The following is a 15,724-nucleotide window of genomic DNA, read 5'->3' as shown; positions in this document are numbered from 1 at the left end:
AAAAAAAAAAAAAAAGAAGTGGAACCTGGTGCGGGGTGTGGGTTTGCAGATCTCTCTGTGCCCTGGAAATAACAGGAGAAAGAGTTTAAAACAAGGAGCAAGGAGCTAGGGAGATTAACAACAGCACAGCTCTTACACAGGACCAAGTTTTGTTCCCAGCACCCACAGCAAGCAGCTCACTGCTGCCTATATTTCTAGTTGCAGGGATGCGGTACCCTCGTGACTCTGAGAGCACCTGCACCCACACGCACACACACACAGAGACACACATGTGTACATAATGTACAAATGATTATAGTAAATCTTAATACATAAAATAAGGATCGAGGCCAGGACTGATGAGTCTTGTAATCCCAGCACTTGGAAAGCTGAGGCCAGCCTGGGCTAAGGGCTGGGGACATGGTACCGTGGAAGTATTTGGTTTTCAGTTTGTGTCTCATTCCCTTTTCTTTCTCTCTCTCTCTGCTGTTTTCTTCTGCAGACTGAAGTGTCTCCCCCTAAGAAGGCAGTGATGGAGCCCTGCCCTGGCCTGTCTCAGTCTGGAGGTTCCTCTATGCTGCACGTCTGTTGATTTCCCAGTTCGACATTGTACAGATTGTATTTATATGTAAATTCCTTCTGTAAAATAATTTTTTAAACCTTGACATTTCAAAGGCTGCCCTGAAAGGTTGCAGAAATTGATTTCTATTTTTAACTTCAGTTCATGTTAGAGGGATAAAAGACTGAACAGTTTAATTAAAGTGGCTTTTTAAAAAAAAAATGTGCTTCTTGATTTCTTTTGGATTGTCCTGGAGATTTTAAAAGGGAGAGAAGAGTGAAGGCTTTTCTCTGCTTTCTGTGTCAAGGTAGCCGAGTCCAGAAAGGATAGATGGGACTTAGCAGTGGAGGGGTTAAATGAGGAAGTTACCCATCCCCATCCTCCTGCTGGTGGTGCCTGGAGCCCAGGGGGCAGACTGAGCAGGCTCATGTGCACCACAGCTTGGGTCCCACCAGCTGACAAATGCAGAGCTGGTTAGGGTGAGTGGTAGAAACTTACTGAGCCAGGTACTGATGTCATCTCAGCACCTTAGTGGGGGCGGGGGTGGGGACCAAAGTGCAGGGAACTTTATACAATGAGAAAGACTTCAAAAGAAGCAAAATGATGATCATGCTTTGTTTAACCACTCAGACGTGAGAACCCTCTGTATTTCACAATTATTCCATCCAGTCTTTTCTTCTGCCTGTAACTATCCTTGGTATGAATTGTAATGAACCTTCCCCTTGTCAGCACACACAAGTGTAACCCTGGTCCCCAGAAGCTGCGTCCTGCTCTATCCAAGTCATGCCATAAGTTATGGGCTACCTATCAGACACAAATTGGGCATGCTAGGAGCGCTTCCACAGGCAAAGGGACAGATTTACAGTGACAGAGAGCCAGGAGGGCACAAGGGTAAGTAAGATCCCTGGTTTTGCACCTCAGTCTCCTTCCTCATGTGTCCAAATGCCAGAGAACGTTTTAGGGGCAGTAGTACTCTGCATTGGGAGGCATCTTCTGTCACCCCTCCCTCATTTCCTCCTGGCTCCTCTTCCCTTTTCTCTCTTTCCGAGGTTGGGTCTTGCTATGTAGCCCAGGCTGGCCTGGAAGGGAACGATCCTGCCTGAAGTCTCCGAGTCAGGAAGTGGGCAGGTAAATAGCAGACCCGGTGCAGCACGTGGATCCGAAGGGCTCAGCACGGGGTGTGGGCACGTGGTGCCACCGTTCCTGCTGGGCCCGCGGCTGGCCGGGCAGGCTCCAAGATGGAGCCCCAAGTTCCCCCAAAGGCCTCGGGGGGCACCAGGAAAGGTTCTGGGGAGACCTGGGAGGGTTCAGAAGAGACTGGGAAGGATTCTAAAGATAGCAGGGAAGTTACTGACGAAATGAAGAAAGACAACGAAGAGATCCTGAACAGCCCTGACCAGGTTAGGAAGGGTTCTCCTGATGTCAAGAAGAAGAAGAAGATAAAGAAGAAAAGTGTTAAACGGAAGGGGTTTCTTGAGCCCATGAAGTTGGATTCCGTCGAGGACAGTTGGCGGAAGGGGTCTCTTGAGCCCATGAAGTTGGATTTCGTCAAGGACAGTTGGTGGAAGGGGCCCTTTGAGAACAAGAAGCTGGATTTTGCCGAGTACAATTGGGTTTCGGTCGATAACAGGAGAGTTTCGGTAGACAGCAAGAAGAGTTCGGTCGATAGCAAGAGGAGTTCGGCCGATAGCAAGAGGGCTTCAGCCGATAGCAAGAGGGGTTCAGCCGATAGCAAGAGGGCTTCAGCCGATAGCAAGAGGGCTTCAGCCGATAGCAAGAGGGCTTCAGCCGATAGCAAGGGGGGTTCAGCCGATAGCAAGAGGGCTTCAGCCGATAGCAAGAGGGCTTCAGCCGATAGCAAGGGGGGTTCGGTCGATAGTAAGAAGGGCTTTGGAGCCAATAAGATGGATTTCAGTGAGGACAGAGAAATATCTCAACCCATTCTTGCCAGGGCGCAACACAGCAAGGCGCCATGGGCCCTGATGAAAGCATTGGGTCGTTTCAAGCTGTCCCTCCCAGATCTCCGTCGGTATTATAATCTGACCTCCCATGACCCCCTGGCCTTAGACAAGGATCATCTGCTACGTGACAAGAGCCGCAGGGCAACAGTGAAGAAGTTCTGGGGTAACCAGCAACCTCTCTCTAAGGTCAGAAGCACCTACCAATGTCAGAGGACCCAAGTGGCCTCCCAGCCACCTGAGTGAGACCTGTCATCCACTCCGCACCCGCCCACAGGGGCCTGTGCAGCCCCTGGGGGGCATTAGTGATGGGTGCCTGAGGCTGGCTAAGTCGCCTGCCACCCTAATCTCTTCATTCCCAGCCCCATGCACCCTTTTACATCCCGGGGAATCCCCTGCAACTGTGGACGACTTTATCCACTTCCACCTTCCTGGGCACCTTCCTCTTTCCCTCCATCCTTTCGTGGTCCCTCAACCCACGTCCGGAATCCTGACATGGCCCTACTCCATTAGCTGTGGGAGGAACAGGGTAAGGGACCGGCCGCTTGTATCCGACTTCCCTATCTTTGCTTTCCAGCTTTATTGTATCGTTCTTGTACCATACAGTCCAACTGAGCAAGGCATACATTGCACAGTGCCTTTTTTTTTTTTTTTTAAGATTTATTTATTTATTTATTTATTTATTTATTTCATGTAAGTACACTGTTGCTTTCTTGCAACATACCAGAAGAGGCCATCAGATCTCATTACAGATGGTTGTGAGCCACCATGTGGTTACTGGGAATTGAACTCAGGACCTATGGAAGAGTAGTCGGTGCTCTTAACCACTGAGCCATCTCTCCAGCCCAATGTCTTCTTTTTCTTTTTCTTTTTCTTTTATTTTCTTTTTTTTAATTTAACATTTTCATATTGTGTAGCTGTTACAACTCTTGAACATTTCAGTCACACCTCCCATCCACCATAAAAGGTTAGTAATTACCAGTCATTTCTTGCTTTCTTATAATCCACCCTCCTAACCCTAGGCAGCCACCATTACTACTTTCTGACTTGTTCTAGAGAGTAATAGAGTCAAGCGAAGCACTATGCTGTGCGTGTGAGGGTCGGACAGGAGCCTTCTTTCCCTTAACACAATGCTTTCAAGGTTCAGGCACACTAAGCATGTCAGTACTTTTTGGTTTTGTTTTTTTTTAAAAAAAGAATTATTTATTTACTTTATATATGTGAGTACACTGTAGCTGTCTTCAGACACACAAGAAGGGGACATCGGATCCCATTACAGATGGTTGTGAGCCACCATGTGGTTGCTGGGATTTGAACTCAGGACCTCTGGAAGAGCAGTCAGTGCTCTTAACCGCTGAGCCATCTCCCCAGCCTGTCACAACTTCTTTTTATTGCCCTTGTAGGGCTTTGGCATTTTATGTGTTCATCCGTCACTTGGTAGATAGCTGCGTTGAGGTAAGTGCTGTGTATATAAGTACAAGCTTTTGTGTGGATGCCTTAATTTTCTGGAGCCATATACCTGAGTGTAAAATGCTCGCTTTCTATTTTAACTCACATATTTAACTTTAAACGTATTTTTATGTGTATGAGTGTTGGTCTGCATACATGTATGTGTACTGTGTGTAGCAGAGCCTGGAGAAGCCAGAAGAGGGCGTCTGAACCCTGGACTGGGATTCACAGATGGTTGAGAGTTACCATAAAGGTGTGGGGAATTGAACCTGGATCTTCTGCAAGAGCAGCCAGTGCTTGTAACAACTGAGCCATCTCTCCAGGCTCCATAGGTTTAACTTAAAAAAAATAATGTGTCTTTATTAATGTCTGCACATGTGTCCATGCCAGTGTATGCCATGTGACTACAGATGCCTGACAAGACTAGGGGATGCCTCAGATTGCTTTATAGGTAGTTGTGAACTTTGCGAGAAACATTCGTTCGTTCTTTCTTTCTTTTTATGTGCATTGATGTCTGCCTGCACTGTGTGAGGTTGTTGAATCCCTTGGAACTGGAGCAGCCAGTACTCTTAACTGTTGAGCCATCTCTCCAGCCCCCACTCCTCAGTTTTTTTGTTTGTTTGTTTGCTTTTTTAAAAAGACTGTTTCACTATGTAACCCTGGTCGTCCTGAAACTTACTGTGTAGATCAGGCTAGCCTCAAACTCACAGAGAACTGCCTGCTTCTCCTTCCCTAGTGCTGGGACTAAAGGTGTGAACGGCTCCACCCAGTGTAAGAAGGGCCCTCAACTATTGAGATGTCTCTCCAGTCCCTGTGTTTAACCTTTGTAAAGAAATGCTAAACTATTTCTCTGAAGTGGCTCCCGCCAGCAATGCTCAAGGCTCAAATTTGTCCATAACCTTGTCCACACTTTTTAAGCCATCTCAATGTAAATGACATATGACTCTGAGGCTTTTTTTTTTTTTTTTTTTTTTTTTGCGCCATCCTGGTGACTAACGATGCTGACATTGTCTATAAACCAACCACCCGGTTATCTTTGGAGAAACATCTATTTAGGTCCTTGGCAGAGTGCTTGCCCACTGTGCACAAGGCCGTGCCCAATCCCTAGCACAGCATCAAGCTGGCAGTGGCGGGGCATCTCAGTCATCTAAGCACTCAGGAACCAGAGGAAGATCAGAAGTTGAAGGGCGGGGCTGGAGAGAGGGCTCAGTGGTTAAGAGCACTGATGGCTCTCCCAGAGGTCCTGAGTTCAATTCCCAGCAACCACATGGTGGCTCACGACCACCATTATCAAGGGATCTGATGCCCTCTTCTGGCATGGAGGCATACAGGCAGATAAGAGCATTCATACACATAAAACGAAGAAACAAATCTTAGAAGCTGAAGGCTGAGTAGGCTAGGCAGTGCCGCAGGTAAAGGCGAGGAAGCTGATGGCCCAAATTCAATCCCCAGACCCCACGAGAGGGAAGGAGAGAAGCAGACCCCCTGCCGCAGGTGTGCCATTGCGTCGTGCACCGCACACATAGTAGATAAATGGAGTAAATAAAAGGAAATTTGAGGTTATCCTTGACGGTCTTGACGATACAGCAAGCATGAGGCTAGCCTGGGCTACAGGAGACATCTCAGGGTATAGGGGCTGTGTGGATGACTCAGTAGTTAAAGTGCTTGGAGTGCAAGCAAGAAGACTAGAGTTTAGAACTCCAGAGCTCATGTGAAGGCTGAGATTATCTCAGTCTCAAAAGTAAACGGGATACCTGGATCCTCTATCTGCTCTGCGTTTGATTGAGAGACCTTTCCCCCCCCATCCTCTGTCTATCTGCTCTGTGTTTGATTGAGAGACCTTTCCCCAGATCCTCTGTCTATCTGCTCTGCGTTTGATTGAGAGACCTTTCCCCAGATCCTCTATCTGCTCTGCGTTTGATTGAGAGACCTTCCCTGGCATCAGCCTGGGGTCTCCATCTACACACATAGCACACCTTCTGCACGTGAATATGAGCATGAATATACTGCACCGTGCACACAAAGAAGAAAACAATATAATTCAATCAAATGTGTATTTCATCATGCATTCTAAGTACATGCCCCATATCAGATATGTCATTTTGTTTGTTTGTTTGTTTTTTGAGACAGGGTTTCTCTGTGTAGCCCTGGGTGTCCTGGAGCTTGCTCTGTAGACCAAGTTAGCCTCAAACTCACAGAGAAATGCCTGCCTCTGCCTCCCAAGTGCTGGGATTAAAACTGGGGGCCACCATGCCTGGTCCAATATGTAACTTCTGGAGGATATCCCTTGCAGCACGATGTTTTTAACTGATTATTATTATTATTATTATTATTATTATTATTATTATTAGGATCTCATTATGTAACCTTGAATGACGTGGAACTCTTTGTGTAAGAACCAGGCTGGTCTTGAACTCACAGAGATCCATCTGCCTCTGCCTCCTGAGTGTTGCAATTAAAGGGGTGCCCCTTGGGTCTGGAGGGTTGGATTAGCATTTAAGAGCTTGTGCCATTCTTCTTGAGGACCAAGTTCAAATCCCAGCACCCATGCCAGGGGGTTCCCACTGCCTGTGAGCCCAGCTCCGGGAGACAGAAGCCTCTGGCCTGCACAGACACCTGTATTCATAAGCGCACACCCCCTTACATAGAATATAAAGGAAATCTTTAAAGGTGGCTACTATAATGCTCGGGAACTTTATTTTATTTTATTTAGGACATAGTCTATTTGTCTTTTCTTTTCATCCTTTTATTTTTCCCCAAAAGTCTAGGCAGAAATCAGGGATTCCATTACACAGAAGAAAAATAGGAATAACAATTTGGAGAGGGAACCCTGTGCTCTCTGCTGTCGAGTGATGGTGGGTAAAGGAAGGGTCTGTCTCACTCCTTACATTCAAGGCCTTGGGGTGTGTCTAGCAAAGAGAGAGGGCTTTCCGACCCTTTTAATTGTGACATAAACTTATAAAGCCACATGCATATGCATTTCAATTTGCCTCAGTTGGGAGGAAAGGTTGTTTCTGCCCATAGCGCTATATGAAGCAAAAAAGGCCAACACTGGTGTGGTGCTGTAGTTGAGTAATCCGCTCTACCTCACTGGCAATGGCTAGCTGCCTCAGTTCAGTTCTCAAATGAAACACACACATGCACACACGCACACACACGCACACACACACACTCACGCTTGCACACTCATCCTTATATTTAATGTGCCTTTATCAGCTCAATGGCTGGGCCACTCGCAAACTTCCACATTGCTAACGCCTCCCCTCCGAATCTTCTGAATAATTACTTGCTAAAATCTATATCCATCTTTGCACCCTAGACCCAACGCCCCATTCCCTCCAACCCCCGGGCCGTTCATCCCGGCCCTTAGATGAGTGTATGCTTTCCCATCCGCAGTCCTTCTGCTTCTCCGGAGCAGCAGTTCTGCCTCTTCCTCCGTGGCCCTCTTGCCCTAGGATCCTAAAGTCCCGCCTCTATCTTCCCGCCCAGCCATTGGCTGTTGGCAACTTTAGTTGCCAATCAGAACCAACTGGGGGTAGGGATCCTCCGCGTCTACCATGCAGAATTCTCGTGCAATTTTGGGAACTCATAATGCAAGTACTAAACCAAATCCACAACACTGGTCACTTGGCTCCTCTGTCTCTCCAAACATGGAGTCTATCTTTCGGGAAGGGAAGAGTAGCAGCATCCTTGGCCCATCTGAGAAAGGCAGTCACGGTTTACCCGTCTGTCCCTCTCTCCCTCTGGGATGGAGAGTCACTACATCCCCTTCATAGGAGATTGAGAGGCTTCCTTGGGAAGTGTTCCACCACGCCAGGGAGCTTGTTTGAAATGCAGAGGGCGCTATACTCTGCCGCAGACCTCTCTTGATCACGGGTGATCATATAGATTCTTCTCCAAGTAGAAATAGTCGCACTGACAAAGCAGCTTCAGAAAGTGAGCTGCCCCCGCTGTCTCGCCCTGACTGTCCTTTCCCGTCTGTGTCCTCCCTCGTGGCGACTTTCCATCTTCTTCCTGTCGTTTCCCCTTTGCTGAGGACACGGGCACACGCGATTTTAAGCGTGACGGCATTTATCTATTCTTGCTGTTGTCTTTTGGTGTCAGATCTAAGAAAGCACCAAGGGGAGAGTGGGCATATTTACACCTTTGCTGTCCTCTGAGCCTTAGAGTTTCAATACTCAACATTTAAGCGCTTTTTTAAATTATAATTTTTAAGATTTATTTATTTTATGTATATGAATACATTGTAGCTGTCCTCAGACACACCAGAAGAGGGCATCCTATCCCATTTCAGATGGCTGTGAGCCACCATGTGGTTGCTGGGAATTGAACTCAGGACCTCTGGAAGAGCAGTCAGGGCTCCTAACCATTGAGCCATCTCTCCAGCCCAACATGTAAGCTTTTGATCCATTTTGACTTTGTTTCTATATATGGTAGAAGTATGTCTGTTTTCTTGTGTGTAAATAACTAATTTTCCCAGAAAATGTGCTTCAAAAGCTTATTCTCTCATCTTTGTATGTGCATGTCATGTATACTAGCATTCCTGGAGTGGGGATGTATGCGTGTGTGCGTGTGTACATGAGCGTGTGTGTGTGCATGCACATGTGCATGGGCGTCTATGGGTGCATGCATGCATGTGTACATGCCTGTGTGTGTGTTTGTTCATGTATGTGTGTTTGTGCATGTATGCCACAGATGAACTTTGTCATTCCTCATAGCCCATCCACCTTGAATTTGCTGTTATTAATGTGTGGAGAAGTGGTGTGCACATATGAATGAGAGAGGACAACATTGGGGGAGTGAGTTCTCGTTCCACCTCATGGGTCCTGGTGATGGGGTTTGGAATGTCAGACGCACACTGGCTTCATCTCTGGCCTCACTCCCTACTTTGGTGTTTCTTGTTTGTTTACAACACAAGGTTTCTCTGTGTAGCCCTGGCTTTCCTGGAACTTACTCTGTGGACCAACTAGGCTGGCCTTGAACTCACAGAGATCTGCCTGCCTCTGCCTCCCAAGTGCTGGGATTAAAGGCGTGCGCCACCACAGTCCAGCCTACCTGGGTGTTTTTGCTTGTGGGGTTTTGAGACAAGGTCTCTCACTGGGACCTGGGGCTCATTAGCTCACCAGTTAGGTTGGGCTGGGTGGCCAGCCAGCCCCAGGGGTTCACTGTGCACCTCTTCAGTGCAGGGGTTCATTACAGGCAGATACCACTGGCACTTGCTGTGGGTTAGGGGAAGTCTGGAAGTTAGAGGACAATTTGTTCCGTTGGGGGTCTCTTTCCACTGTGTGGGTCCTAGGGACTGAGCTCAGGTCACCAGACTTGGCGGCAAACACCTTCACCAGTCGCGCCATCTTGCCCACCCCACCCGCAGATTGGTGAATTTTCTTCTTGAATTTTCACCAAAGCTTTAGGAGCAGCTTGACTGCAGAGATTGTTCAGCGGTTAGGAACGTGCACTGTTCCTCCGGGAGGACCTGGATTCATTGCCCAGCACGAATGTTGGGTGGCCCACAACTACTGGTAACTCTGCATCCAGAGCATCCAGCGCCCTCTTCTGGCTGCCCAGCGCACTGACACACCCACGGCACACACCCACACACAGGCACACAAACGCACACGTACATAAATAAAACTTAAAAGCACATGTAAATAGACTGGATGAGGTGCCACATGCCTTTAATCCCAGCACTCAGGAGGCAGTGGTGGGCAGAGCTCTGTGAATTCCAGGCCAGCCTGGTCTACACGGTGTGTTCCAGGATGGTCAGGGCTTTGTAGAACACTATCTCCAAAAAATTAAAACAAAAACAAAAACAAAAACAAAAGCACGTAGAAAAAGATCAGGTTGTCACTTTCTACAACGATTTCATTACCATAGAATCTGATGAGGTGGCATTGCCCTAGTGAGTCTCTGTGAGGACCTCTGTCTGCTTTTTCAGCACGATTCCATCTGCCCATCTGTGATTATAGGATGCCGGTCCTTCTACATATATCTTCAATTTCTTTCAGCAGCGTTTCATTTCCAAGGCATACAACTCCCTCCTACCCATCGCTTTTGTGCTGGGATGCTTTCCTTAGGTTTTTTTTTTTTTCTTCTTCATGTCACCTGTTTATAAACACTGCTTGATTTTTGCACGATGCCCTCGCGCCCAGCGACACTGCTAAAATGGTTGTTGTATCCGTCCTTTTGTTTAGATCCCGTTTAAGATTCTGATCGGGCATGACCACATCGTAAGCTCCTGCCACTTTTGTATGAATGATACAAGGTTCCTCAGTAGCTCCTACGACTGCTCAGTGAAGCTGTGGGTAGGTAGCCAGACGACAGGGTCTCCTAGCGCTCAGACGGCGAGTACACTTAGGCTCCTCTGCTGGAGAATTGTCCAGCACCGAGTTCTTATTTTCTGGGGTTTGCCAAGGCTTCTGGGCAAGTACAAGATAAAGGAGCCCACCCCAGTGTTGAGTCCTCAGAAGAAGCCTAGGAACAGCTAGCTAGCTAGCCTGTGGCTCTGGACACAGTGGGGGCTCAGGCTGAAGACCACAATGCTGACAGCCCCCAGCTTTGGGAAGGGGGGGTCCTGTTTGTTCCTGGTCTCTACTTGGGAGTCACTGAGCTATGTTATTTTCTTTGGTTAAAATTTTATTTCTGATATATTTATGTGTATTTTACCTGCATACCGCATGCATGCAGTTCCTACAGAGGCCACAAGAGGGCATTAGACTTCTTCCTGGAACTGGAGTTAGAGATGGTTGTGAGCCACCACAATTGTGGGTGCTGGGAATTGAACCTAGGTCCTCTGGAAGAGCAGTTGGTGCTTTTAGCCGCTGAGCTGTCTCTCCAGTCCCAATCTTAATTTTTTCATATTTTCTATTTTTGAGGCAAAGTTGGCTTTGAACTCACAATCCTCCTGCCTCAGCCTTCCACATACAGGAATTACAGACCTGTGCTATCACACCCTTGGGCAGACTGTTATTTCTCTGGGTCTCCTTTGCGTCTGGAAAACTCAGTTTTTGTATACTGATCTTGTATCGTACAGTTCCGTTAAACTGTTTTTGTTAAACCCGTTTTCATTTTATTTTTATTTGTGTGTGTGAGAGAGAGTGTGTGTGTGTGCACACATGCTATGTCCATACAGGCTCTTGGAGGCCAGGGAGGGCACTGAGCCATCTGGAACTGGAGTTCCAGACAGTTGTGGGTCTGCCTAATGTGGGTGCTGGGAATTGAACTCAGGACACCTGGAAGAGCAGAAAACACACTTAACCACTGAGCCACCTCTCCAGCGTCCTGCTTTTTAGATGCCATATACAATTCTTACTGGACTTAATTATGCTGTGAATTCCTGCCAGTTTGGTGAAATCCAGGCCTTGGGCATTCACAGGGGACACATGGGGGCCAGGTCTGGGTTCTGCCCCAGAGAAATGGAACAGAGAGGCAGGTCTGAGGCAGAGCAGTGCCTGGCTGTGTAGTGGCAGAGAAACCAGGATCAGGGTGTGGTATTCAGGCCAGGCTGCCTCTACTCTGCTTGTAGGATTTAGTGTTTGTGTCCATCAGGCCCTGACAGGTCTCTATGGCAAGACTGACAGAGAGAAGGGAGCAGGCATGGAGAGTGACGTTGGCCAGCGAGGACTTAGCTGAAGATGACCACGGGCTGGGGCCACATGAGAGGATGCTCAGTTCTGGGGTTTTACTGCTGTCTTCTGGTTTATGTTGAGAAGCGGCAGGGTGGAAGGTTGTCAAGGGCACTTCAGGTTCACATGGGTACTTGGAAAGTGTAGAGCCCTTCATCCTACAAATGACCTCAGAGGAACATCTTGTCATATGTTGGTGCCAAGGCACAGACCGATCAGGTCAGGTCAGCTCAGACCCTGTACTGGGGACCCAACGGCTGTGTGACTCTGAGTGGTTTATCCACCTCTTGAGGTCCTCAGAGGACCAGCTGTGTGGTGAGGCTGCTCCAAGCTTTGCCTCGCCCACCTCCAACCCCCCTGGATCCCCACACCTCCCTCTGCTGCCGCCCTGTGGACACCTGTGCACCTAGAGGCTAGGCTCTCATTTGGGGGGGGGGAGAGTGGGGGAACTCTCACTTTCTTTGGGATCCATAAGGCCTTTTCTAGTCCTCAGTAGTCACCAGGGGTCTCCAAGCAAGGGGACAGGTAATTGTCACTGTTCACAAGCGAGGGGACAGGTAATTGTCACTGTGTGCTGTTCATCTGTTGACCTAACAGAAGTATTCATGGAACTTGTGCATGTCTGGGCTGAAAGTCTGTGTCTGCTTGGTTTTTTGCTTGTATTGTTTTTCTGTTTTATACACACACACACACACACACACACACACACACACTGTACACTTAAAGAATTGGGATCACACAGAAATACTGAATCATAAATTTCACCAACCCATGGTCACACTCCCCTGATTTTTCTGAGAGTCAGTCAATGCTTTCCTTCTGCCCCCTTCAAAATCTCGCTAGTACTCCCTCCACTGGGGCTATAACTCAGGGCAGAAGACCCGTCTAATAGACACAAGGCTCTACTAGGCACCAAACTCAATAAGAAAAGAGAACAAAATTTAAAAATTCCTACAAAACTAATCAAAACCCGATCAGTGTTTTACCCTTCAAACAGACTTCACAGGCGCTGGCTTTTCCAAAGGCCAAGCTCGAAAACCTGCTCGGAGCCGCTGTCCTTGGCTGCTGTTCCTCATTTTAGCCACAGGGGGGCACTATTGAATTTGCAATCGCTTCATTCTCTGCCCAGACTTGGAGGTTATGTAGCGTACAGTCTCAAGCATGCGGGGGGTGGGGGAGGTGTGTTTGTGTGTGTGTGTGTGTGTGTGTGTGTGTGTGTGTGTGTGGGTGGATCTGTGCATGCGAGATTTTGCACGTAAGGTAACTATGTAGCCAGGCTGTCTTTGAACATGTTCTGTAGCCACAGCCTTTAGAAGAGCTGGCCCTGTTGTATTGGATTGGCGGGGGGAGGCGGGGGTAGGGGTGGGAGGTTTGGGGGGTTGTTTTCCCGCTAGAGCAGTGGTTCTCATGCTCCCTAATGCTTGAGACCCCTTTTACCACTGTTCCTTACGTTGTGGTGACCCCCAGCCATAAAATTATTTCATTGCTACTTCATTGCTACTTCGTAAGTGTAATTTTGCTACCGTTGTGAGTTGTGTTTTCCAAAGATCTTAGGGTGGCCCCCATGAAAGGGTTGTTAGGACCCCCCTCCCAGGGGTCTCGACCCACAGGTTGAGAAACACTGCTCTAGAGCCCTGTGCCAAGCTAGAGAGACTGGATTCTAGTGGTCAGCACCAACCCTTTTTCCTGAGCCCAGGACACCCCCGAGGGTGCCCTGCCCTGCTGAATTCCATTTGGGGAACTCCCAGCTGCCTTTATCTTCCACTGAGCTTGGATTTCCTGAATGTGACCATGTGCCCCAGGGGACAGTTGTCCGGAGCTGGGTGTGTGGAGTTTAGCATTCACAACGGGCCTGGGGGCTACCATAAAGGCCACTGGTACGGCTTTAGTCTGGGAACCAGTCTGGTGAGTAGCTCTTTACCATCTTTGGAGATTGTCCCCATGTAATGAAGGCAGCTAATCACACCTTTACAGCCTGTGCACACTGCCTTCCTGGAATTCAAGTGTGGGCTAGGCAGAGTGTCCATGGAATTGGCCTCGTTTTTTTAAGCTTCCAGGTCCTGGGCTCTGGTACACCTTTCTGGTAGACGACACTTTACGTGGATTGGTGTAGGCTATTACTGTAAACGGTGAGCTCCAAGCTCTCCAAGAGAAGATTGGGGAACACCTGGCTTCCTTTGGACTTTGCCCCCAGCACCTTATCATCCGGTGCTCTTGACTGCCCCTGTTGCCGTAGGGAACTTGAGTGCATGTGTGTTTTGCTTGCATGTTCACGTGTGCACCGTGTGCATGTATGCCTGGTGGCCGCAGAGGCCAGAAGAGGAAGTCAGATCTCCATGGGACTGGAATCACAGATGGTTGTTATCTGCCATGCGGGTGCTGGAAAGGGACCTGGGTCCTCTGAGAAGAGCGCTTAACCACTGAGCCACCTCTCCTGCTCTACATAAATCTTTAATTATGTTAAAGAATTGTACTGTGTGTATGTGGAAGTCACAGGACAACTTTCTGGAGTGGGTTCTCTTCTTCCCACTACGTAGGTCCCCGGGACTGAACTCGGGTCATCCGGCTTGGTAGCAAGCGCCTTAACCCACTGAGCCATCTCACTGGCCCATATACTTATATAATAAGGCTTTAACCACATATCTGGCTATTTCTGTCAGAGGCACCCCTCGGAGTGCAATCACAGGGCCAAAGGGCATGGAATTATATTAAAAGGAGTTGTTGAGGGATATTGACAGATTGAGTAAGAAAATGAGCGAACAATCAGAAGTCCACTCCCAGCATGCCTAGGGCCCATCCGTGCCGGGGGCACTGTGAGGGGGGTTTCCTGAGGATGCTGTGGACGATGCAGTGTCCCTCCTGTTTGGGATGTTGGAAAGCCCCAGACTTTGCTGTAGGCAAGCTAGGAACTGCTGCTGACCAGAATTCATGACTTCCGCACGTAAGTCTTGACCAGTGTCTCTCCTCTCTCCTGTTGATTTGAGGATGCTGAAGAAGGAACTGTGGTTTGGGACTTTGAGCCACGACCCAAAGCTCCTGTTTTAGAGTGCAGCATCACGGCTGACAACAGAAGGTGACGTCTGGTCTGTTTAACACGGGTTGGGAAAAGTCAGAGTTAGCAGGCAGGCCTCGAGACCCGAACACAGCCTTTTTTTGGTTCGTTTAAGAAAATATACAACCACATTCCCCTGCTTGGGTTTCACTGTTTCCATGCACTTTGAGAATCAAGGAGTCTAACAATGTAACAGCATTCTGAACATTGAAATTGCTTAAAATAGAATGTTTACTGTAGTTAAGAACACAGTCTGAATTTTATTTTATTCCTTCCTTCCCTTTCTTCTTCATTCTCTTCCTCCTCCTCCCCCTCCTCCTCCTTCTTCTTCTTTGTCCTTCTCCTCTTCCTCCTCCTCCTGGTTCTCCTATCTATCTATCTATCTATCTATCTATCTATCTATCTATCTATCTACTTTTTCTTTTCTTTTAAATATTTTACTTGTTACCCGGGCATGGTGGCACACGCCTTTAATCCCAGCACTTGGGAGGCAGAGGCAGTGGATCTCTGTGAATTTGAGACCAGCCTGGTCTACAAAGTGAATCCAGGACAGGCAGGGCTACACAGAGAAACCCTGTCTCAAAACCCCAAAACCAAATACATCATCTATGTGTCTCTATAGAAAAGAGTTTTTGTTTTTGTTTTGCTTGTTTATATTTTATGTGCACCAGGGTTTTGCCTGCATGTTTGTAAGGGAAGTACATGTGTGAGCTGCCTATGAAGGCCAGAAGGGAGTGTTGGAGTTGTAGATGTTGTGAGCCTCCATGTGGGTGCTGGGAACTGAACCAGGGTCCTCGGGAAGAATAGTGAGTGCTCTTAACCCCCGAGCCATCTCTTTAGCCCCTGAAATCATATTTTATAACCTTAAATATAGAAGACTAACCTGGAGTGTCTGATGGAAGGATAATGGTGCTGGAGAGTCTGCATACCATTTCCAGCAGGGATGCACGAGTCCCCAGGGTCTTTGGAAAGATCAATTCTGGTCCTGAGTTATCAAAAGGAGAGAGACGGGCTGGTGAGATGGCTCAGTGGGTAAGAGCACCCGACTGCTCTTCCGAAGGTCCGGAGTTCAAATCCCAGCAACCACATGGTGGCTCATAACCAT

General features: G+C 48.0%; 2 protein-coding genes across 2 annotated transcripts in view; both read left to right on the top strand.

Annotated features, from left to right (window-relative positions):
- Positions 1 to 739, top strand: part of Gpatch1 (G-patch domain containing 1) — a 42,566-nt gene extending 41,827 nt beyond the window's left edge. The window contains exon 20 of the mRNA XM_021200028.2: positions 482 to 739. Within this exon, the coding sequence (XP_021055687.1) occupies positions 482 to 512 (31 nt within the window). The 3' untranslated portion in view covers positions 513 to 739. The remainder of the gene's footprint in view (positions 1 to 481) is intronic.
- Positions 740 to 1,776: 1,037 nt separating this feature from the next.
- Wdr88 (WD repeat domain 88) overlaps positions 1,777 to 15,724 on the top strand; it is a 39,096-nt gene continuing 25,148 nt past the window's right edge. Inside the window, exons 1-3 of the mRNA XM_021213422.2 lie at positions 1,777 to 2,685; positions 10,137 to 10,247; positions 14,552 to 14,640. Coding sequence (XP_021069081.2) covers positions 1,777 to 2,685; positions 10,137 to 10,247; positions 14,552 to 14,640 — 1,109 coding nt within the window. The remainder of the gene's footprint in view (positions 2,686 to 10,136; positions 10,248 to 14,551; positions 14,641 to 15,724) is intronic.

The sequence above is a fragment of the Mus pahari genome, chromosome 1 (genome assembly GCF_900095145.1).
Source record: "Mus pahari chromosome 1, PAHARI_EIJ_v1.1, whole genome shotgun sequence".
Classification (NCBI taxonomy): domain Eukaryota; kingdom Metazoa; phylum Chordata; class Mammalia; order Rodentia; family Muridae; genus Mus; species Mus pahari.
Note: the sequence above shows the minus strand (reverse complement) of the source record. Positions and strands in the feature narration are given on the sequence as shown.